Below are 24,336 nucleotides of genomic sequence, written 5' to 3' on the forward strand. Positions count from 1 at the left end.
CAGCTGTGTGGGTGTGTGAAAGAGACAGCAAATGTTGCAGCAGCCAACTGTATCTGTATCTCGCAGTTTGTGTATCTGCAGCTGTGTGTATCTATACGTGTGTGTGTGTGTGTGTGTGTGCATAATGAATGCGAAGATGTGCACGCCCTATTATCCTGCGCTGGCTCCTCCCACGCTTGGCCAAACGCTGTGGCTGTTGATGATGCTGCTGCTGTTGTTGCTGTTGCTGCTGCTGCTGCCAGCAAACCCTAGTCAATGTATCTGTGAGATACATAGCGCTGCTGCTGACGCCGCTGCCGCTACCGCTGCAACTCTGATAGGAAATTCGCATTGGGTAAATAAGCGCGCTATATACACAGACTCTAAGTGTTGTTGTTGTTGTTACTGTCCGGCTGGCCACAAAAGGATAGCAAACGACGACAACAACAGCAGCAGGAGTCCAATTTGAAGCCTTCGGGCGTCTGCAATGTCGATACGCAATTCGAATCAGAACGAACTGAGAGCTCGTGTGCGTGTGTGTGTGTGTCTCTCCAGATAATAATGCGATGTGCTTGGGCACAGGCTCTCTAGCAACAACAACAGCAACAACAACAGCAGCAGCAGCAACTGACACAGATTCAACTGCATAGCGCTAGAGCGAGAGAGCAGCTAAAGCAAGAGAGAGCGCGCTCATAACTGCAGGGTAGTCTTATCTGTACATGTGTGTGTGTGTGTGTGAGTCGCTCTCATTTTCAACCCCTGCTGAGCAGACAGCTCGATCATCAGAGCAGAGCATCAGCAACAGCAACAGCAACAGCTTGCAGGCAATTCTGCCCACCACCATGCCCAGCAACCAACCAAAAAGAGATGTGTCTCTCTCCCCCCTCCAACACTCCCCACTCACTCAGCCCACTGTGCGCTGCAGCAGCAGCAGCAGCAGTCAGCACATCATTATTTAGTCAGTCAGTCAGTCAGTCAGTTAGTCCGTTGCTGGCTGTGTGCGCTTCGCTCGCAAACGCAATCACAGTTTTCATTTTTCGTGCGCTCTCAGTTGTTGCCGTCGTCGTCGTCGTCGCTCGACGCGCTGTTCAACGCTTGCGTTGACGTCGACGTTGACGTTTTTCTGTTGAGCGCTATCGCGCTGCGCTGCCAGCGTCACGTATCCGTTTAGTACTCAGTCTTGCGAAGACAACCGGCAGATAGAGACGACACCCAAATCAAATAATTACAAACAAACTGAACTACTTACAATATATAAATATTGCGCATACGCCGCATTGAACGGCAATGTCGTCTCGCGTGTGTCAGTGCAAATGATTTTACAATTACAATTTGTGATAGTTACGTGAATAGTTAGATCTAACGCCATGATATTCGAGCGTTATGTTCTATCAGGTTGGTTAACAATTATAAACTGCTATCCATACAGTTAGTTATAACGAATGCCGTGTGGCTGGCATCTTGCCACAGAGAGTGCCACAAAGTGTGTGTAATCAAACATTGTGTAAATTGCTAACTGTTTTACAGTTTTAGTATTTAAGCTAATGCGTGACTATTGAGACGTTTAATTGTTACTAAAACTCTTTGACTTTCTATCTCTGTGTGTGTGAATAATTTAACAAATGACAAATTTGTAGTGTAAATATATAATTTACTGTATATATATTTTGTGATATGCTATAATGCCTTGGGAGGCTAGCATTGTGGGCTTGTTGCTGTTTTATTTAACTGCAATGAAAATGCTGCAAGTCTTGGCTTGTTGACTTAATGTTCATATAATTTATATATAAGTAAATTTAAGAAGAATTCTTTGCAATTATAATATAATAAAATCTTATGTTAGTGCAGCCTTAACATTCAATTAAAACAAACCTCAAATTCAATCATATAGAATATATAAATCAAATAAACAGCTTAGAATCAAATAGAGATACAAGTAGCGTATAAATAAAATTTGCAGTTACGGCATTGAAATATAGTTGAGTTAATGTTGAATGAATACAAGATATGATATTGGATGATACCAATAGAAAGGTATTGAATAACTTTATAAGTAAATGCAGCATTGTATAATACACAGATCTTTCGCTCAACAGATATTTAATTTGACAAATAATTGTTTAAATAAGATGTTGAAAATAATTCCTATCAAATAATTTAATGATTTATGTAAAAATATCACTTACAGCCTACAGGATAATAATATTAGATCTGTGGTTTTCTCTTGCTTCTAAATCAGTTTTATCGGGCGTAATTGATTCGAATTCTTCACATTTATTTGCGATTGCTGCTTTAAAGATCAGTGAAAGTTATTATGTTAAATATATCATCAATATAATATATTACTATGTAGCGCCTGCTTTAAGAACTTTATCATTAAATGAATAATACTGCAGTTAGCTAAAGCTTTTAATATAAAAAGAATGCTAAATATGAATTTAGCTACAACTATTTGGTCACTTAATGGGGAATTACCTGGCAGCTGCTTCAGCACTTTGGCATTTTATCTATGCTAACTAATTAAAGCAAAGTGTTATCAGCGCAGCTTCCCAAAAACATTTTAAAACAAATACCAAATGTAATTAACTAAATCAATTAGCTGCAAGCTTCGAAAACACTTGTGCCCAACTGTAGGCTGCATAATAATAATAATAATAAACAAAGCTGCAGGCAAATTGGATTAATTAATTTGTAGGCACTTGAGTGGGCGCGGGCACTTCAAAAAAAACTAAAAGAAAGAGAGAGCAGACATTTGTTTGCCGACGGACATATCGAAGGATATGCCGTGTGCTGAGGAAAGTGCGAAACTTGTCAGCTTGTTGAGGATTTGGTTGCGGGCACGGGCATTGGTATTATACGGTTATTTGGTTATTGGCCATGTTTGACCATTGGACCAGGCCACTTGTCAGTTGCCATTGTTTGTATGTTTGTGTGTGTGTATGTGTGTGTGTGTTGCGTGTGCGGCTTATTTATATGGCAGATACTTATCAACGTAGCTCTTGTTTAACTGTTGCCAGCTATTTATTGTATCTGTGTGTGAGTCTTTGTGTCTGTGTGTGTGTGTGTTGACTGTTCAGTATCTTTTACTAAGGCGTACTAGCGTTTCAATACGTTTTCGTTTTCATTTGTACTCTTATCGTATCGGCGCGGCCTGCAGCAACATTGGGCCCGGGGCAGGGCAACGTTGTCATATTTTGTCTAACAGCTCAAATTACGATTTAGTTTCAAGTGTTTAAACAAGACGGTAGGCAGGTAGTTAGCTACAAGCCTCAGACAAATAAAGTACAACAAATACAAATATATAATCGGTGCGTAATTTGTGCAAAGTTTCCCCCTCACCTCACCACAAGTGCTTTGCTTATTTATCTGTCGGTCGCTCTGTCTGTCGAACAATCGTTGCTGAAGTTTGTTGTAAAGTTTAAAAACCAATGGAAAATTGTTAGCGTTGTTATAAATGCTATAAATATCAATAAATTTATTAAAATAGCATAAACAATTTGTCAAGTTTTAATGCTTTCTATTTATATTGAATTGCTAAAACAAAAGCAAAGCACAATTGTTTAAGCATTAAATCTAATATTTGGCTTAAGTAAAGCTGCAATTTTTCCACTAGTTTCATTTAATTAATTATGAGTGTTTTTTTTTAAATTTTGATAATTTATATAGCAATTGAAATTTTAGTTAAATGAGCACAAACACTTTTAAAGATTGAACTTAAACAAATAATATTCTGTTAAAGTAAAGTTTTTAGAAAACAATTAATTTGTCATTGAAATAATTCGATGTGCAATATAATTTACATAAGTGCGAAGCTCCTTATTAGTTATTAAGCATTTATTTATGATTTTAAATTGCAAGCTAATTTGTTTATTTGAGCAATGCAATATAATTTACATAAGTGCGAAGCTCCTTATTAGTTATTAAGCATTTATTTATGATTTTCAATTGCAAGCTAATTTGTTTATTTGTTTTTGTATGCAGAGAAATACTTTAGCTTGTGAATATTTGTATAAATTATATTTCAATGCTATTTTGTTGGGATTTGTAAGGGATCTGTAAACGGATTTGAAGCTATCTTTGTGTTTAGATAAGTACGTGCCGCTGCCTTAAATGTCATCTCAAATGTCTAGTCTAGTTCGAGGAATCAATGTTTTTGTCTTTATTTATTTAATAGGCAACAGCTGAACAAGTCACATCACAGTCAAAGTAAATAAATAAATAAGCATTAGCAAATAGAAGGGAAGAGAAACTGAAACCAATTGCTGGCTGGCTGGTAAACTTAATAGCAAAAATTGTTGAAATATTTGCGCAACACTAATTTGTTTATTCAGTTAGGTGCAGTAAGGTGATCTGCAGGTGAGCTGATTGTTATGCAGTAACGGTAAAGTACAGTGGGCTTAAACTGAGATAGTCTCGAGAGTGATTGACACGAAAATCGAAAATGATAACACTTGATATTTTAACAAGTTGTGTCGTCATTGTCAGCGATATCTATTTGGGTTCTATTTGGGGTGCGCTTGATTTGTCAAGTGTTTGATCTTCACGCGGATTAGGAACTCAAGTGGCGACAAAGTCAAACTTTAATCTCAAATCACTAAACGTAAAACTTCTGCTTTTTTTTTTCTTTCGTTTGATAGGCTCCAACGGCGAGGACTACGATCCGAGTCTGGTGCGCCATCCACATCATCATCATCATCATCATCCGCATCATTTGGATCTCGGCACTGCGCTCGGTCCATTGCCGCCGGCGCATCTAGCGGCACGCCCACAGCAACAATATATGCGCCAATTGCCGCCCACGATATCTCCGCCAGCGCCTTCGCTACAGCCAGATCTGTCGCCCAGCAGCAAGCACCACAACAACAGCAACAACAACTCCTCCAGCTGCTCCAGCTCCTCGCTGAACAACGCGTCCAACCAAAGCAGCCACAGCATGGAGCTCCTGCTCAATGATAAGGCGCAGGCGGAGCGCTTTCTGCTGGAAATGGCGCGTCTGCGCGAACCTGTCTGTGATCTGGATATACGTGATAGTGGCGTCTATGCCAAGACACATTTGCCACGCGGCACGCGCTACGGACCCTTCCCCATGCGTCTCTGCCAGCAGCCAAGCGATCGACACCTGGCCTGGGAGGTAAGTCCAGCAAAAAGTTTATGAATATTTCTTAGAAATTCAACACGCAGCCAAAACATTTCTGGGAATTCCACAGATTATCATTGGCAGCTTATCTTATTGTTAGTTAAAAAGAAAGTTTAGTTAGACAAAGCTCACTGTGTTAATACTCTAGACAAAAAGTAGAATTAAAATTGCTTACAACGATTTTAAATTTAATGAGCTCTGACAATTTGAAAGGCTTTTGATTTTTCTTGCAATTATTTATTTCAATTTGAATTAGTTCTCAGCCATTTTGTAATCAGTTGCAATCTATGGACACTTAATCCTTTACCATATGTGCTCATATGTCTTCTGCCCTTTTTTTTTTTTGCTGAAATTTAATCCCATCAAAGCTGTGCGAAAATTGCGCAAAAAAAAATGTGAAAATTAGCAGCAATTTTTATTTATTTTTGGTGGATATTTTTGGTGGAAAATCAAACGATTGGAAATAGATTTGATTAGCATTGCCCATTGCTCTGGGTTGTGTGCCAGTCAAATGTGCCTAATCCTTGGCCAGAGCTAATTTTCCCTGGTCTCACCAGCAAATCCACAAAGTGCACCCTAAATGAGGCTTAAGTTGAGGCCGGCTGATGATTCCAATTAGTTTGGGACGCGCTCAAAACCCTTCGATTGAATTGTCAGTCAGTCAGTCAGTCAACTGACACTTTTTTTATTCAGTGTTCGTCTCGTCGCAGGCAAAACCAACTGAGCCGAGCCTGCCTGACAGACAATCCAATCAAATTATCGCGCCTAGCGCTGTTGACAATTGTTATTGCTGCTCTACCTAAAGTCTGTCTGTCTTTCTGTCTGTTTGGCATTCAGGTATTGCAACAATATTGTTTTTGCCACTCGAGCCAGTTGTCGCAGCCTCAGCTGATCCCGATCCCGATCCCTACCCAGTCAGCCAGCCAGCGAGCGAGCGAGCGAGTCTGGATGATCCTCACATCAAGCGCACTTTTGCTCGTTCACATTTCCGTTTTGACAGATACATTGGCTGTATAGTTGCTATCTTTATCTTAAGCGCTAGCAATATGAATCCCCCTGCTCTACTTTTATGTTATTATTATTATTATTTTTTTTCGTTTGCTGGTGTGAACCCAACACTTTGTGAGATTATCTCTGGCGCGTAAATATTTTTCCTTGCCCATTGACTGTGTCATGTTATTTCAGAAATTTTTAGCTACGCTTGTGGCCTCTTTTTTTATGAATAGACAAGAACGGTAGCAAGGACATAAGCCAGGATATGTTGTTTGTCACACATGTGCCGGGATTAGCCGCAACTTGGCGCTGAGCTCAAATAACCGTTGGCAATAGTCTTGTTATATATCTATTGGCTATGAGCATGATCTTATCTGCTAGGCCAGACCTCAAATTGCAATATCTGATAGAATAGATAGACAAATATACAGATGTGTTGAACTTAAGCTGCGCATAGATTAAATTTTTTTAGAGCATACTAGTTGTCATTTATATTTTCTCTCTCTCTCTCTCTCTCTCCCTCTCTCTCTCTCTCTCTCTTGCTCTGCACTCAAGCCAGTAACTAACTCATGTGTAAAACGCAACTTCAATTCAAAATGTTTTGAATTATGTAAATGTGTGTGTGTGTGTGTGCGTATAAAGTTGATTTCATTTTAATTCGTTGCATAAGCCGCGGCGCAAGCAGCACTTGAAGCGTTGTTAACTTAATTTTTGGAGCGTGCACAAACATGCTCTCACGCTCTCATACTTTGCCACTTTTTACGCTGCCCCAGACTCTCCCACTCAACACACACATAGAGAGAGGCAGACGCATAGCACTTAATACAGCAGCCGTTTTTCCATATGAATTGATAGACAAGAGGCTGACGCTGACTGCGGCGGCGGCGTTCAGTTTGTGCATATGATTCAGCTGTTCTTATTGTTGTTGCCAAACCACAGGCTATGTTGTTGTTGCTGCTGCTGCGAGGGCGTCGTTACCGCTGCTTTTATTTTGCATACAAAACGGTCGGCGGTTGTGGCTGCGGCTGCGTTCCGCAAATGACCTTGACTGTGGGCATGAGTGAGCTAAACATAGCAACGCATAGTTTATTGCTAAAAATAAAAGCATTATTTTTATAATTTAATTTATTTTCTTTATATTTGTTTTGTTTACTTTAGAAAATAAAAAAATTCAAACGTTTGCCTACGCAGCAGCAGCTAAGCGGTTGCTGTCTTGGCTAATTAGCGCTGTGTCTTTGCTACAGCGCAGCTCTTATAACAGTTTGCTTAGTTTATAACAGTTGCTGCGCAATAGATGGCGCCAGCAGTTATGCTGCTTGCTATTAAATATTTTATAATGTGCTTTATTAATGTTAATTTTTTTAAATTGCATCTTAGGTCATTGCTGGTCCTTTATTTCATGGCTGGCTCGAGCCCTCATCCGATGTGGCCACATGGCTGCGTAAAATACGCGCGCTGCAAAGCGATGAAGTCGACGAGGCTAATTTAAGGAACTTCATAATTGCCGGCTATGTGAGTATTGAGCACGCGCGCGTCGTCGCTCTCTGATATTAACGACCTTTTACAATTACGTGACACTTAGCCAAAATATAAATAATCAATGCCACTTTTTATAATTCTGTTTTTTGTTTGTTTTTTTTTTTTTTAGCTGTGGTACGAGACCAAAAGGGACGTGAATGCTGGCGATGAAATTGTGCTGGATGCGCGAGCCAAAACACCCTATGACATAAGCGATAGCTTTATGAATGGGGGCGGCGGTGCAGCGGCGCAGGCTGGCGGTGCAACAGCAGCGGCCACAGCAATGGCAGCGGCGGTTACAGCGGCAAATAGTTCATTACCCAGCGACGATCGCAGCGACCGCGATAACGGTGAGTGTGAAGTTATAAATATAGATACAGATGTATATAGTGGATGCTGGTTGAAGCAATTAAGGCTGACTCGGTCAGCAAATATAATAAACACACACACACAGAGACAGGAGCTGGCAGGACAATGCGCGTGACAAAGCCTTTGGCACGAGCGTTGACAGCAACAGCAACTGCAATATGATATCATCAGCAATCCCTAGATCAGGCAGGCTTATAAGGGCTGCTGTGCCGCCGTCACCCTTTGTGCCTCACCCCTCGCTATTTGTTGGACAATTTGTGCGACGCATGCGCGCATGCAATCTGCGGCAACCGCACATGTTTTCATTTGTTATTAAAATGTTTGATAATTTCATTAGAGATCCATCATCAAACAAGCGGGCTACTGATATCGCCCCGTCCAAATGGCACACGCTTAATTTAAGCCTAATCCAGTCTCAGTCGCAGTCTCAGTTGCAGGCAACCCTTAGTGCGATCCTTTGTTGTGGGGCGTGTTTGATTATAAACATGTGGGATTTATGCACGTCTCATTTGGCAATTCCCATTTCCATTTTCATTCTCTGACTGGCTTTTCAACTTTATCGCGCGTCATAATCAGCGCATTCAAAACTGTCAGCTTTAAATTTGAATACCTAATGGTTATTAACATATGCCCTTTGCATTTCAAAACTTTATCATGCAATCATTTGCTTATATATATTTTCAATTAAATGAAAACTTTTTTTTCCTCACTCCCCACTCCCAATATTTGGCATTAAGCACACCTGTGTCAAAGTACGCTGACTTTTTAACGTATTTTAACTGTTTTAGTTACGTTACGGCCCGTTGGGCACACGAACGCTGCTCGGCAAGACGAAGGTCCTTTGGCGAGCACCAGATGTGCGCAAGAATAACTTAAGAGCGATCGTTAGGGCAAGGACTGCAGTGTGGTTGTAAAATTGTAACAAAAAATTAGGGAGAGACTCACTAGCATATAGAGGGGGGTGAGACGCTAAACTTGACCGTTACATTCTCTCAATGTAAGCAATGAGGAATAAATTATAATACATAAGCTATAATAAATAGTTGGCTACAAAGTTTAATTGATCAGACTGAGAATGAAAAGGACTAAACATTTTAATGTTTTGTTTACATTGCTAAAATGTTACTTAATTTTAAAATTTAGACATATAAGTAATTTCAGCTTTAAACAATTTATTAACAATGAGTCTATGACGTAGAAGATCGCAAACAATTTGGTTAATTAATAATTATAATGCTTAGTCGGAATTAAAGTCTTGCTTGAAAAAAATAGAACATCAAACTAAATTTTTAAAACAGCTCTGAATATTACTCAAATATTAAATGCTTAGCAAAATATTAAAAAGAAATTAGCATGCATAGAAATGTTTTTTTTTGTTTTTAATTGATTTCGAGTCTATAAACCAAAACTGTTTGTGAACTTCTTATTCATTAGCTGGTTACCAATAATTAATAATTGGGCATTGCTCAATTGATCAATATAATAAAAGTCTTATGCTGTTTTTAGAGCTTCTTTGAGCATTGGCCGAAATTTCATTAAACTTTCATTTTCAACTAACTGAGTAGCATGCAACACTTTAATTAATTTTTAAATTGTAGAAAGTGCTAGTTGATTAACTTTTGCAATTCGCTCTGTATTATAGTTTTAGATTTGAATTTTATAAAGTCTAAAATAGGCCAAGCAGCTGCTTTAATTAATTGAAATATATTAGTGAAAAATCTTCTATTCTATATTATTCACACATGTATGCAAAATAATATTCTATTATTTATGTATACTTATATGTTTATAATATTCCAACTAAGATTAGCAATAATTATTATTATTATTATAGCTTCATATATAAATAGCAAGCGCTTCGTTGCTTTGCCATTCAAGGTTCCACTTGCATTAAATCCTTATTAATTTATCAAATGTCAGGCATATTCAGTTGTCACTCTAAACAATTGCTTAACAATGTTAACTTCGCGCTTCGTCTCTTCAGCTCTTTCTCTCTCACTGTCTCTTTGGCCACATGTGGCGTGTATGTGGCATGCGGCTCAATCCTTTCACGCCTTTCACCACTCGCTTGCAGCTGTCGCGCTCTTCACCTGGCAGATTGATTTACTCGCCTTCGTTGCAATTGAATAGCGTTGAACGTTGTCAGTGCCAAGTTGCCTGCCACCAGCTTTAATCAGAATGCAATCTTTGGCTGTGGACACACACACACACACACTCATACACATGCAATCAATTGACCCTGAAGTCTTTTGGGGCGTTTACTCAGTTGCTGCCTGCTAAACGGAAGCTAAAAACTGTTGACAAATGATTGATTGAATTATTTACACCTTACAACTTGCGACGGCTGCTGTTGCTGCTGCTGCTGCAAAATCAAAAGTTAGATCCGCCTGCTAATCGATTTGGCAGCCCGTCCAAAGCAAATCGCGCAACAACAACAACAATACTAATAATAATAATAATAGTAAAAAAAAGGGTTCGGCTGCTGGTGTTGCTCGCTCTCGCTCTTGGATTGTTACAACTCCTAATGATGCCCAAATTGACACACGTTGATCATTTAGACGAAGACGCGACGAGTTTCGAATTTTCAATTTACGATTTTTGTTATTTTGGTATTTGGATTTCGTTTAGGTAGTGGCTTGGTAACTTGGCATAACATGCCAGCTCATTAATCATCTATCAGCATTGTTGGCGACAATGTGTCAGTGTATGTGTGTGTGTGTGATTAAGATTGTATTTTTTTATGGGCTTGGTCTTGCTTTTGGCGTGTGCTCCCTGCTCAAGTAGTGAATTCAATTGTTAACTCTTTGATTGGTCGATTGAAGTTGCGCCGCTCTAGCAACTCAAAAAGCTCCAAAGACATCTCAAAAGCAAACTTAGCCTTGCGTCCACTATTGTTGATTACCCTACCCAACTTAGATGGTCAGCAATTCGCTTGCATAGTCTTCAAAAAGCAATCGAAATATTTGGAAACAGATCACATGAATTTATGCACAAGTGTTCAATCATAAAGCTTTTGTATTAACCTTAATAGTAATGAAATTGATAGGCAAGTTATTAAATTTAAGTTAATGTCATATTCGCTTAAATGGCAAATCATTATTCATTTTGAACTGAATGCATAATTATTTTAATGATGAGTTAATCATTTTATTTTGAATGCACTTAACATATTTTGATCTATGAATTAATACTTTAATTATATAGCAATATAAATAAAATGTAAAGGCATTTGGAAGAGCTTAACACTTTAAATATTTAATAAAATATAAATAGAATTTAAATGTGTTTAGTGTATAATTAAATTAATGAAAATTTAACATTAAATTTATAAAGTTGCAGCTTAGTCTCTTATAATTCTCTATTGAAAAGCTTGGCATATTGAGTTTCAGTTTTTACTGGAGTGTTTTCCATGACTAAAAAGGATATTTAAAAGATTCTTAAAAATATGAGAGTCTCAACATTCAATAACTTAATTGTTACTAAAGTTTATACAGCAATAATTTTAGCTCAACAGTAGTTTGAAACTTTATTTAAATTTTTTTAAGCGTTAGTTAAATTATTTGAAATATTTAAGCCTGGACTTCAGTTTCCGGAAACTTTCCCAAGCAGCTATGCTAATTGTGGATGCAGCTGACGCGCCTGCCTAGAAGAGTTTAGTGATAACAACTTCTGGGCCACTGTCCCACGCTATCTTTCGCCATAAGGTGGTGACCATAAGGTGGTGTCATAGCTCAAGTGCTGCGGCTCATAAGGCGAACTTCACGTGGGAATCTTTGCTGCCCTTGTTGAGCATATTGCACACTGGCGGGCATATTAACTTTTGACCCGGGCATAGAGCACGACCCGCAATTAGAATTGAGCGCAAGTCGTTGCGTCTATATATTCATCAAGTTGGGCGGAGGCAACCCTTAGTGTATGTGTGTGCCTGTGTCTGTGTCTGTGTGTGTGAGAGTGAGGGTGAGAGTGGGCTGAAGCCTTGAGAGGCAACACCTGTGTTTTGGGCCAAGGTGCTATATGACTTTTGAGCGAAATCAGTCCAACGGAACCGAAGCTAACCGCACTACTGCACCCCCTAGTACGACTGTGTGTGTGTGTGTGTGTGTTTGCATGCATAATCTTTTGGTCATTGTCATCCCTTAGAGCAATAACTGGTGCATTCTTTGGCAGCGGGTTAAGGCACACAGCCGCTGTTGCTGTTGCTGTTGCTGTTGCTCACCTGTGCCTGTGCCTCGGACTGTGCTCGGTGGTTGTCCAAGTCATCCAGGCAAGCTATTCACAATAGCCATTTCCCCTTGGAATTGTCATTGGGCTTGTGTACTTGGCACCCGTCATGAGCGTCATGAGCGGAGCCGGGTCGGGGGTGCTTTACTTTCATTTCGAACAATTATCTATTCAACGTCAAGCTATATGGCCAGGCTATATATGAGTGCACACGATTTGGTTGCTGCTACCAATTTTGTGTTAAGTGTTTGCGTGTTTACCTTTGTGTGTGTGTGTGTGTCTGTGAGGGTGTCCTGGCGGTGGTCCGGTGAGTCCTTCCGCAGATTGTTAGCGAGCAAACAAAACATTAGCTCGGCGACATAATGCGCCCAGTGCGACACACTTGTTCCTCAAACGCGAAACCGTACGGTTGTGTCAAGTGCTCCCTAGATTATTAAACTAGCCTCATCTACATACATATATACTTCGAATAACTGAAGCAACTGAAGCTCTTATTCCATTAGCTGCAAACGAACGTGAGTGCTGTGAATCATGCAAAGCAATCAAAGTGAAATATCATAATATTATAGACACTCAAAAATTATTAAGTATCAAGTGCTTGTAAAATATTCCGTAGCTTCTAAAAATATAATCCAACTTGGCTTAAGGCTTTGCAAAGATTAAGCCAAATATTTATACTGCGAAAATATTTAAAACTCCGCTTAAACCTTTGCAAAGCTTAAGCCAAGTATTTTGATTATTCATAAATAGTGCTTAACAATTTCTTCAGAATAAGATTATCAGATTCGCTATACTATACTATATACGCGATACCTTTGGAAAGATTAGGCCAAACAAATTGATAATTAATACTCGTAAAATATTTAGAACTTGGCTTAAACCTTTGCAAAGTAAAGTCTAAGCCAAGCATTTTAACTATTTATAAAATTTTAAATAATATAATATTTATTAAACTAATCTTTTTCTCTATTGCAGGCTCCCACTATAGCGGCGACGAATTCTCCAAGGACAAGAAAAACTCTTCGATAAACAGTCAAGGCGATAACGATTTCACAGACGATGAAAACGGTTTCGATATACGCTGTGAGCTCTGTGATAATGTCTATACGGATTTAGAACGGTAAGCCAAACTAACTAGAAAAAAAAAAATCTAACGCATATCTCTAAGCGACTCAACTGAACGCTTTGGTGAATGTCTGGCAATTGGTTTGGCATTTAAGCAGCTGCCACCAGCAGCAGCAATAATCTAAATCAAATTTTTGTTGTACAAAAAACATAATTCGTAAAAAAACAAGCTGCCAATTAGCTTCCAACTTACCCATAGAATAATGGGTGCGCTACTAAAAAAAACGATATATAAATATATCTGGCCTGAGTATTCCCAATAGTTTGCTAAATGCCTTCATGACGGCTAATAATGCGCTTTGGCGGCGATCTTAATTAAAAGCTGATGGCGATAATCGTCTGGGCCACCATAAAAGCTGCTATTAAATATCCAAGTAGTTTGATAGTTTTTTTTTCTTGTCTTCCTCTTGAAAAGATGGCAGCAGGTCGTTTAGTTGGAAAAAAAGTGAGAGTGAACTATAAAATGTAAACGGTTTTTGTTAGTTGGCTGTGGGCCAAAAGTGAGTCTTGAGCTTGGCATGAAGCTGTTTAGCTATTTCTAAATAAAGCCATTAATTATAGCACGAATAATAACGGTAATAATAGGCAAAGGCAATTGAATCATAATTTATGCGCGGACATAGGAAATTTTACAGTAGTTTAGTTTTATAAAACTAAATATAAAATTGAAACAAAAACAGCTAAATGTAAATATAGCTAAATGTAATAGAATTGCGGCTTTAAAAATATAGAATAAATTTTTATAATTTGCTTTTAAATAATATATATCCGATTCTATTCTATAAACTCGAAAGTCAAAACGTAGAATTAAAATAATTGAAAGAATTTTATAAGACACGAGTATAGAATTAGGAAAAATATAAAAACTGATTTATAAAATCCTTAATAATTTGTATTAGAGAACTTGTGGCGCAAATTATATTTTTAAATTGGAGCATAGTCTATAATTTGATTATGTATAGCTGAGTGCCTACAATTTTATCTTAAACTTAATATTTTTAGAATGTAGAATTCCACAGAGCTCAATTATAAATGTCATATCTGATGGCTAATTAAATGGCTCTTCATTGTCAACTTGCTGGAATTTTATTTGCCATTCGTTTAATGCAAAACTTTTGTACAAAAACTTTTATTTACAAGTGTTTAAGCATTGTAATAACTAATACTAATGAAATTTCAACACGCAAATGACAGACTCTTCACGCTTCACTCTCTCTCTCTCTCGCTCTTGCTTTCTCTCACTCCAACTGCATATTTTAGCCTTTTCAAGTGCTAAAGTGCGCTCTGATTTTGATTTGATGTAGCTCTGTGTACCGTTATATGCACCAGTGGGTGGCCAGTCACACTTATCAGTCACTGTATGTGTGTGTGTGTGATTTATTGAATTTTACATGAGGACACATGGAGAAGCTATGAGCGTCATGTCTGCGTGTCTCCAAGTCCAGGCCCAGGCCAGGCCGGGCTTTTGCAATTTATCTGATGTTGAACATGCATAGTTGGCTATTGTTGTTGTTGTTGTTGTTGTTGTTACTGTTGTTGTAAGCAAACAAACGCCCACACTTCAAACGCACAACAGACTGACGACTGGGCCAACTCTTCCATGACAAAAACGAAAAAAAAAAATAAAATTAAACTAAAAAGAGAGCTAAAAATGTGGCCGCCTTTTGTCGACGTTGCTCCTCCCACGCGTATTGCTGATAAAAATCTCAGGGCAGGCTGCTCCAAATGGAGCTTGGGGCATGCCTGGAGGACACTCATTGGGCACTGTGGCAGGGCTAAGATCGTGTGATAAGCTCGGCATATTAAATATTGAACATCATTTGACTAATTGACGCCACGTTGAAGTCCAGGCACACGCCCCGCTGCATTGTCCGTGGGCGTTGCTACAGTTGGACAACAAACAAAGCGGAGTTAGGGGCGTGTGAACTGCCGCACATGACTCTGATTGAAGCTTGGCGATTGCCACACACACACAGAGGCAAACAAAATGCCACAAATGCTAATTTCATTTGCTGATGACAGCGTCATTGATAAAGGCCAAAAGCCAAAAATTAAATTCTTACTAATGTCAGAACACATTTACTCTTTGCCTTTGCAGCCTGGACGATCATCTGGTGGTGCAACATCAAATCAAACGCGGTGAATACCCCTGCGACCTCTGCTCCCAGCGCTTCTGTCTGCGTCCTCTGCTGATCAAGCACGGTGCCATCGCCCACAATAATATACGCAAATATTCCTGCGAGAATTGCTCCAAGGTAAGTGCCAAGATTTATTTAAGTAAGTTAAGTAGCTTATAAGAGAGAATAGCTAAACTAAAACAAAGTCAAACTCAAAGCGGGTCCATAATCATTTTAAATATCTCATTGATTAAATTAAATTTAAGTTATGTTAAATTTCTATTAGAATCTGACAGACTCTTATACTTGAAGCTTATTTATTTGGTTTATCAAAGGCTGAGTTTTATTTGTTGATTAAATTGAATTTAATTTACAATGAGCTTCGAATTCAATATTAATAATTTTTGCCTTAGTTTTGTTCAAAATAAATTAAGGCAGACACTTTATAGAGGCTTCTTTATAGAGTCTTGTACTTTCCGAATTTTACGACTTCTTGGTTGGCTTTCAAATTAATATTTACATATAAAATGTAGCGAGCCCTAAGATTAATTTAAATTGCTTAAAATCATCAAAAGTCGCTGGTATTTGTTTTATAATCTTGTACTCTTCAATGGGAAAAATTCTATTTGTTCATATTTAGTAGAATAATATTATTTGTTTTATTCCTCGTGATCTGCAATCCAAATTAAGTGCCTGGAGTTCATTCTATTGAAGCTTTAGCTACATTTTTTGTTCTCGCTTTTAAACGTAGTCAACTATATGATTCTTTCAATTGGTAGCACTGGCCAGTGCGGTAATTTGGTTATACCTCCGCTGGTTTTTAACTACTGTATCATTAATTATTGTATCAGGTCTTAGGCAAGACTTTTGATTTCAAGCAGATCAATAGCCGTGGGCGATACACAAGAAACGCCAACGGCAGCTGCTTTGTGGCTTGAATAAAAAAAGAAACTTCTTTGACTTGTGCTTTTTTTTATTCATCTAGCGTTTGGTGGGGGGCAATATGAAATCAGGGCGTGTACTCATCCAAAACACTTAAGCGACCATTTGGAAACGCTTGTAGGGTAATGAAGAAACTTTGTTAGCGCTCGAAATTTGAAACTCTTTGTTGTAGTTGTTGTTGTTCATCTTCGCGCTGCATTTGAATGCCAAAGTTAAATTAAAGGGCCGAGAAGCTTGAAGTCAATCCATCGTACGATTCGTTACATGCATCATTGTCATCGGCATCGGCATCGACATCGACGACTTCGACATGTTGCCAAAGATGTGTTTTAATGGCATGTTGATTACAATCTTGTGGTCAGTCAGCCAGCCAGCCAGCCAGCCAGCCAGGCCTACAACAGCTTGGGACTTTTTCTTTACGAATTTCCCTTTTGAGCAACGGTATTTCAATCGATGCGGGGCCTGTCTTAATGCATTACAGTTAGTTTACTTATCGCGCTGTAATTGTTTCGGTGGCATGTAAGTAGCACGCATTGTGGTCTTGCAACGTCAGTGGGGCAGCCAGCCAGCCATTAGCTTTGCCTGCTGCTGCTGCGACACAAACGGGAGCTCTACGCTAAACAAATGATGATCAATCTTTTTTCTTTTTTTTTTTTTGGGCTTGTAGCTTTCGCTTCGCTGAGGTCCAAGCCCAGGCCAGCTGTCAGCTTTTTTGTTTGGCCTGCTAAGCAGACAGCTTAAAGCGTTACCAAAAGGGATTTGTCACGGATCAGCCATGTTGGTTGCCATAGACGCTGGACGCTGCTCTAATTAGCAAACAAGCAGCAGCAGCAGCAGCAGTAGATAAAACCAGCTTAGCTCTTCTGCTTGCAAGTCCTGACCCACAAGTCGTCCCAAGACAATCGCATTCCAAAGGCCAAGCTTACGTGTTTCAAGCCAACAACTCTTCAAGCTCTTCAAGTCTTTGCCTGCATGCCAAAACACCTACACTCCTAGCCAAAGTCGTTGCTGTTATTGCTGCTATTGTTGTTGTTGTTGCTACACAGTCATTCGCCTTTTTGGAGAGTAGTTGAATCTAATCCATTTGCTGTAGTTATAGCACGAGCTATTCTTGTATGTCGCCGTTGCCGCCGTCGCCCGTCTTGTAGTTTATAGACAAAAAAGGCTGCCTCGATCATCGTTTGATATGAATTCGTAGCGCATTATGACAGCATGATTAGGCATAACAGTTTCGTAAAAGGCAGCGCGGGTGGAGGCTATAGCAAATCAAGTTTGAAGTGGGTAAAAAACTGGCTATGGACCTGGCCTGGCCGTCTCCAGCCACAGTCTTGACTGCGCTGAATGCCATTGCCTGCCTGTCTTGGCTCTGGCTTTGGCTTAGCTTGGCCAAAATGAATGGCTCGATCTGTCATTGCGTTAGCTGCCCGTCGCAGCAAAAAAAAAAGCTACGCCTGTAATTTCAGTAGTGATGCCAAAGTGCTTACAAATCACGTTACAAAGTCACGTCACAAATATATAAAGTGACTTCAATATGAATAGAGCAAGAATTTATTTCTAATTAATATTTAGAAACTAAAAACTGAAAGTGTCGAATCAGTCGCTACTACTTTTTCATTTGCAGATTTTAAAAATCGTTGCGAATTTATTTTAGTGCCTTATAACAGCTTTTGAATTTCAAAATGGAGATTCTAAGTTTTCATTTGAACATTCAAGAAATCTATTTGAATTCACTTTAATCCCAATAACCGCCTTTGAATTTTAAAATGGAGAATCCAATTTTTCATTTCTTCAAATGAAGAAATCTATTTAAATTCACTATAATCCTATAACTGCTTTTGAGTTATCGAATTTAAGAACAGAGAAATTTTAAACAAAATTGTTTTATGTTTGAACCTTTGTTAAAATCTGGAGAAGCAGCAAGGCACCTAAAACTTAAGAGATCTAACATCAAGTTGTTAACTCTTGAAAGTAAAAATCACAGTTTAGTGCAAAGAGCAGCACAGCTGAAGCGAATGTTTGTCATGCCTAGCCAAAAAGGGCGTTAAGGCGTGGCATAGAGAGTGAGAGAGGGGATGGTCGCAACGACAATTGTAGCAATTGATGTTAATAATTGACGAAGGTGTTTGCTGCTGCCGCCGCCGCCGCCGCAGTCGCTGCTGCTGGTGGGTGGAGAACAACAATTGTTGCTGTTGTTGTTGTTGTCGTTATTGTTTGCTATTTACCTTTGCGTAATCTCTCACACATAGAGGCCGAGAGCTGAGATCCGTTTAGCGGCGGCCATAGCCGTAACCATAGCAGATGATTGATTAATTTCAGTTTCGTTTCATTTGAATTTCCGAACCAGAGCACAGCGCTTACTCACTCATTGAAATAATAATAATTGTTTGATTTTTGTTATTTGCAGGTATTTTGTGACCCATCGAATTTACAGCGTCATATTCGCGCCTATCACGTCGGCGCACGCAGTCATCCGTGTCCGGAGTGCGGCAAGACGTTTGGCACCTCATCGGGCTTGAAGCAACATCAGCATATACACTCATCCGTTAAGCCCTTTGCCTGCGAGGTTTGCTTTAAGGCCTACACTCAGTTCTCCAATCTCTGCCGGCACAAGCGCATGCACGCCGATTGTCGCATGCAGATCAAGTGCACCAAGTGCGGCCAGAGCTTCAGTACGGTCACCTCGCTGTCCAAGCACAAAAAGTTCTGCGACTCTTCGCACAGCTTCAGCAATCCAGCCAGTCGCCTGCACAAGCAGCAGCAGCAGCAGCAGCAACAACAACAGCAGCAACATCCGCAGCAGCAGCAGCAGCAACAGCAACAGCAGCAATCAGCGCCGCAGCCGCCACTGCTGCTGCCACAAGTTCCGCATCAACGTCTGAGCGCCAACAGTGACAACAGCAACGCGCCAGCGATGGCTACGCCACCCAATCATCTGTTCATGATGCGTCCACCGCCAGCATTCTTTGCCGGCTTTCCGCACTACGGCATGCACAACTTTTTCACGTCCGGCGCCAACTTTCCGCTGCCGCCAATGTTTGCCAATGCGCAGCCACTGGGCGACATGGCGCGCGGACTGGCGCCGCTGGTGCAGCAGAACGCTGCATTCCAGCAGCAGCTGCAGGCAGCCATGTGCCTGAAGGCCGAGTCGCCGCCAAGTCGTCTCAAGCGCGACTGCAGCACGCCCGAGACGAAATGCTACAAGCCGGACAGCTCTGCCTACTACAAGGATGAGAGCTATGAGCTGCAGCTGCCCAGCCTCAAACAGGAGTCGGCTGTAAAGCTGGAGCTGGAGCAGCAGCAGGAACAAGATGATGTCGATAATGATAGAGTAAGTCTTATTAATAATTTTATAAATGGCATAGCATTAATTTGTTAATTTCTTTTCTAGAAATCCATTGACATTGTCAGCACGCCGCCGCCTGCTGAAGACGAAGCCGAGCCAGCAGCTGTTGGCGCCACCGAGTTGCCTTTGGACTTGTCCATAAGCCGCAAGCGCAAGCAGCATAGAGCAGCAGCGCCCGAAAGCGTTAGCAGTCGCGCCAGCTCGCCAGAGCTTGAGCTGGATGCAGAGGATGAGCCTGCGCTGAAGCGTCGCTTGCTCAAGCACAGCTCGGGCGAGTCTTCGACCTCGAGGCAAAGCTTTAAGGGCAGCAGTCCAACGCCCAGCATAAGCGCCTCGGCTGGACCCACGCCCTCGCCCTCACCGCCCATCAGCAGCACAGGCGGTGAGCTGAGCAGCATGTCGGAGCGCACTGAGCCGGCGAACGGGCTCTCGGCCAATGCGCAGACGCTGCATCCGCGGCTGCTGCTCGAGGAACTCTATCGCGCAAGCCTTCAACCTCAGGCGTTTCCTTTTTTAGGCCAAATGGGCGGACGGCGAGATTTTAAGCACAACGCTGCTGCAGCAGCAGCCGCAGCAGTAGCTGCGACGCCATTCGGCAGCTTGTGCCACCAGCCGCTTCCGCCCGACCATGATTTCCACGAGGCGCTCTCCGCCGCTGGCTTCTCCAGCAATATGCTGGCTGCCGTCAAGGCCGTCGTCGGCCAGCCGCCCCGTCGTCCGCCCAGCTTGATCAGCAGCAGCGCTGCGCTGAAAGGTCGCTACACTTGCAAATTCTGCGGCAAGGTATTTCCACGCTCCGCCAATCTGACGCGACATCTGCGCACCCACACGGGCGAGCAGCCGTACAGCTGCAAGTTCTGCGATCGAGCCTTTAGCATCTCATCGAATCTGCAGCGCCATGTGCGCAATATACACAACAAGGAGAAGCCATTTCAATGCGACAGATGCGAACGCTGCTTTGGCCAGCAGACGAATCTCGACAGGCACATCAAGAAGCATGAGGCGGATGCCGGCGGCTGCGAGTACAACGACTCGCCCAGCAGCAATGAAGCCATCGAGCGTGATGATGCCTGCTTCGATGACATACGCTCGTTCATGAAACACGCCTGCACGCCCTTGAGTGTGAGCGGCCTGGGCGGGGCTGATGCCGATGCCGACACCGAGGAGCAGAGCGATGATCAATTGTCCGTCTCCACGGGCTACGACAAGGAGCTGCTCAGGAATGGCAACCACAACAACAACAACAACAACAACAGCAATAGCAGCAGCAATAACAATAACAACAACAACAACAGCATTGCCGTGAGCACTTGAATTATGTTAACAATTGATTTTGAACTCTAAACTTTATTTACTTGCAACATAAGCGTGCCTCCGAGAGGGAATTTAGTACTTAAGTAGTTTGCATTTTTTATTCTTTAACTTAACTATAGCAAATAAATGAATTCACATCTTAGCTATGCAATCAATGGAAAAAGACGGTGAAGTAAGCAAACAATTAAATAAGTTATAAACAACAATATTTTGGCTCTTTAATGTGTAAACTACTTATTAACAATATATATATATATATAATGAATGGAGCGCATGTAAATAGTTGAAACTCTTAGTTTAAGAACAAACATACATTTAATTAATTTTAGTGCTAATTAATGCAATTCTCATAAAACACACACACACACAATTTTATATAACATTTACTTAAAGTTTAAATATATATATAAATGTATGTATAAAAGGCAAATGCAAGATCGTTATAAATAAATGGAAAATAAAAAAGCAAAACAAACAAATGTGAAATTGTCTCTGTGTGTTAATTTGTAACAAATTACAACATAACTACGCTACGGAATTTAAACCATAATAAAGCCATTTAAAACGCTCATCTACTGTTAATGAGCGCATAAAAGAAGACTTTATACAGCCATCAATACATCAAGACTGCCAGCTTCGCCCCAAAACGCATTTGCCTATAAAAGCAAAACTTATTAATCATGCGCCAAAACCCCAAAAACAAAAAAAAAAAAAAAAAAACAAAAGGCAGCAAAATCAAAATTAAGAAAAACAAAAAAAAAATAGCTTGAAACTTATAGCTTTTTAATATACATACAATCGAGTGGTAGCTTAAGCCCATTTATCTAGCCATCCATCCAACTCAGCTCTGCTCTGCTTTGAATGCAAAGGCGTGATCCGCAAGGCGAGTTAATTACCCTTCCGGTTTAGAGTGTGTTACGCCTTTGGCGAAATGCGGTTAAAACTTTGGTATACGTATAATGTTCATTTGACTTTTGTTTCTTTTCAGTTTAACTGAATTTTAAGTTTTGGCATCAATCATTTTTGCTGCTTTTTGTTTTTTTGCCAACCTGTGCACCGTTACTCGATCACTTTCGATTATGGGCAAATAGTTTTTGGGCAGTCGGTAGCCAAAATAATAATCTTCGACCACTGTGGCCACGATGATTGGCTCACTACTTGGCTGCTCGGCTTGGCCCTGACCACAGCCAACTTCCAGCAAACTGTGCCACAATTTGCAACGCAAAACTGGCCAAATTATGTTTGAATTTTGTGTAGAAAACAGTAGATAATTGGTAATTGGTTTCCATGCCAATGCCTTGGCGCCCCCAAAACAAGAATCTAGATGAACGTACAAATATATGTATTAGCCATAGTCCAAGTCCCAGTCTCCGTCCACCGTCTTGGTCGCTCGAGATCAACATGCGGCCTTTTGGGCGTGTGCAGAAGCGTCTTTGGCTATAATTTCGAGGCAGCCACAAAATATTATTATGTGTAATATGTGTTGGCCAATTATTGAATTGCTTTTTGGACTTGCTCAATGGCATTTGAAGTGAACACACACACACACACAAAAGTAACTGTAGTGGCAAATGTTAATGAGTTCATCGGCGTATTAAATAATCATTTCATTTGAGCTTACAGGCAATTTGCTTGGCCTAAACATGCGCAATTTACTTCATCAAAAGTGTGTTAACAATATATTTAACTATATTTATTACTTTATAATTTGTATCTCCAGTGAATTTTTAGCATATTTTAATTACAAATTAAAGCAAATAAGAGCGAGATGCCTCTTAATAAATTTGCACTGCCATTGGCATTGCTAATTACCAAACAAAATTTACAAACAGTATTTTGTCCAGTATTATCAAATGTATATGAATATAATATCATTATTATAGAGCTTGATTGCAAGTACTTGGGTTCATTAGGCTTCTACAGGTCTAAACAATTTTTGTTTTTGAATTATTACAAAAGCTGTGAGCTTGTTTTATATATTTGTAATCTTGATAATTTTAAATTCGTTACACAAACTTGTTGTGAGTTTTCGCATTTTCCATCTGTTATTTTCTACAAGAGTAATAAACAGAGATGTAGATTTTAGAGCACAGTGACAGTAAATTAAAATTACGAATAAAATTGCTAAAATGAAATAGTAAATAAAATTAATGAAATGATTTGATCATATTTTGATTTACGATATGTAACAAATATTTTGCTATACAAAATTGTATATATTTTAATAGAATAGAAAATATTAAAAAAAATAGTTATAGTTATAGTTGGAAGTTGGAAGAGAGTGAAGATCATTTTCGTTTTGAGTATTACATTTCAAAATTTTTGAGAATAAGAATTGTTAATTTTTATATACACATATGCTTAAATTGATGTTAAGTTCAAAAAGAATAAAATGATTAAAGCCAAGTTTTCTTCAAGCCACTCTTGCTTGCTAAGATTCTCTATTTGGTAGCCTAAGCTCAAAATTTCAGCTGTAATTTTGGCAATATGCTTAAAATGCCAGCCCAATAATTTAGTCTATTCAGGTCACTCACACCTCTTGCTGATTACAGAGCAAAGGCGGCGTTGCAGTTGCAGCTGCACGAGCTGGCTGTTGCCATTGCCGTTGCTGTTGCTGTTGCTGATGTGCATTTGAATGCAACACATTATGATAACGAGCAATGCTTAAAATATGGAAACCTTGGCTGCGGCCCTAGTTCGAGCAACAGTTGATTATGTGCCACAGTTTGCCACAAATGGCCCAGTTACACGCCCCAAACTGCAGTTGCAACAAATGTGGCTAGAAGAAGAAGCAGAAGAAGAAGAGAACGCGCATCAATTGCGCACATTAGGCCGCTCGCCAAGGAGCAGCGAGAGAACCGTTAAACGCTGCCAGACTAGAGACCAGAATAGTCTGCAGAGTAGTTCGGTCTATCTGCTTGGTTAGTATCTGCGGTGACTTTCGAAAGGCCAAAACGGATGCAAATGTAGACACAAGCCAAAGGCGACCAAAGACAGAGTTAGAGCGAAAGAGAAGCTCGAAGACTCCCTCTGTTAGCTGCAAGCTAATGGCACAATTATAGCAACGAAATCAAAGGCACTCAACGGAAGACGTGAATAAGCGCAACGAGAGCAAATGGAAACTAGCCGAAGGATATCACGCGTATCCCATTGATCCATGAAGACCTAAGCCCCAATGTTGTTGTTGTTGTTCTTGTGGTTGTGGTTGTTGTCGGGGGGCTTAAGAGCCCTCGCTTACAGCAGCCGCAGTCGTCTAACTGTTGTTCATAACTTGGCTG

The 24,336-nt window shown here is 40.2% G+C and overlaps 1 protein-coding gene across 4 annotated transcripts in view; it reads left to right on the top strand.

Moving 5' to 3' along the window:
- LOC108594422 (transcription factor hamlet) overlaps positions 1-21,089 on the top strand; it is a 29,778-nt gene extending 8,689 nt beyond the window's left edge. The window contains exons 1-9 of one of the 4 annotated variants that reach the window (XM_017979596.2): positions 4,192-4,252; positions 4,311-4,335; positions 4,617-5,110; positions 7,487-7,621; positions 7,758-7,977; positions 13,193-13,337; positions 15,441-15,597; positions 18,806-19,729; positions 19,790-21,089. In XM_017979596.2, coding sequence (XP_017835085.2) covers positions 4,760-5,110; positions 7,487-7,621; positions 7,758-7,977; positions 13,193-13,337; positions 15,441-15,597; positions 18,806-19,729; positions 19,790-21,058 — 3,201 coding nt within the window. In that variant the 5' untranslated portion in view covers positions 4,192-4,252; positions 4,311-4,335; positions 4,617-4,759 and the 3' untranslated portion in view covers positions 21,059-21,089. Of the gene's footprint in view, positions 1-1,302; positions 1,375-3,235; positions 3,288-4,191; positions 4,253-4,310; positions 4,336-4,616; positions 5,111-7,486; positions 7,622-7,757; positions 7,978-13,192; positions 13,338-15,440; positions 15,598-18,805; positions 19,730-19,789 lie in introns of those variants that run through there. The other 3 variants (XM_017979595.2, XM_017979597.2, XM_017979594.2) reach the window with 3 other exon arrangements.
- Positions 21,090-24,336: the final 3,247 nt, after the last annotated feature.

This window comes from Drosophila busckii, chromosome 2L (genome assembly GCF_011750605.1).
Source record: "Drosophila busckii strain San Diego stock center, stock number 13000-0081.31 chromosome 2L, ASM1175060v1, whole genome shotgun sequence".
In the NCBI taxonomy this organism is placed as follows: Eukaryota; Metazoa; Arthropoda; class Insecta; order Diptera; family Drosophilidae; genus Drosophila; species Drosophila busckii.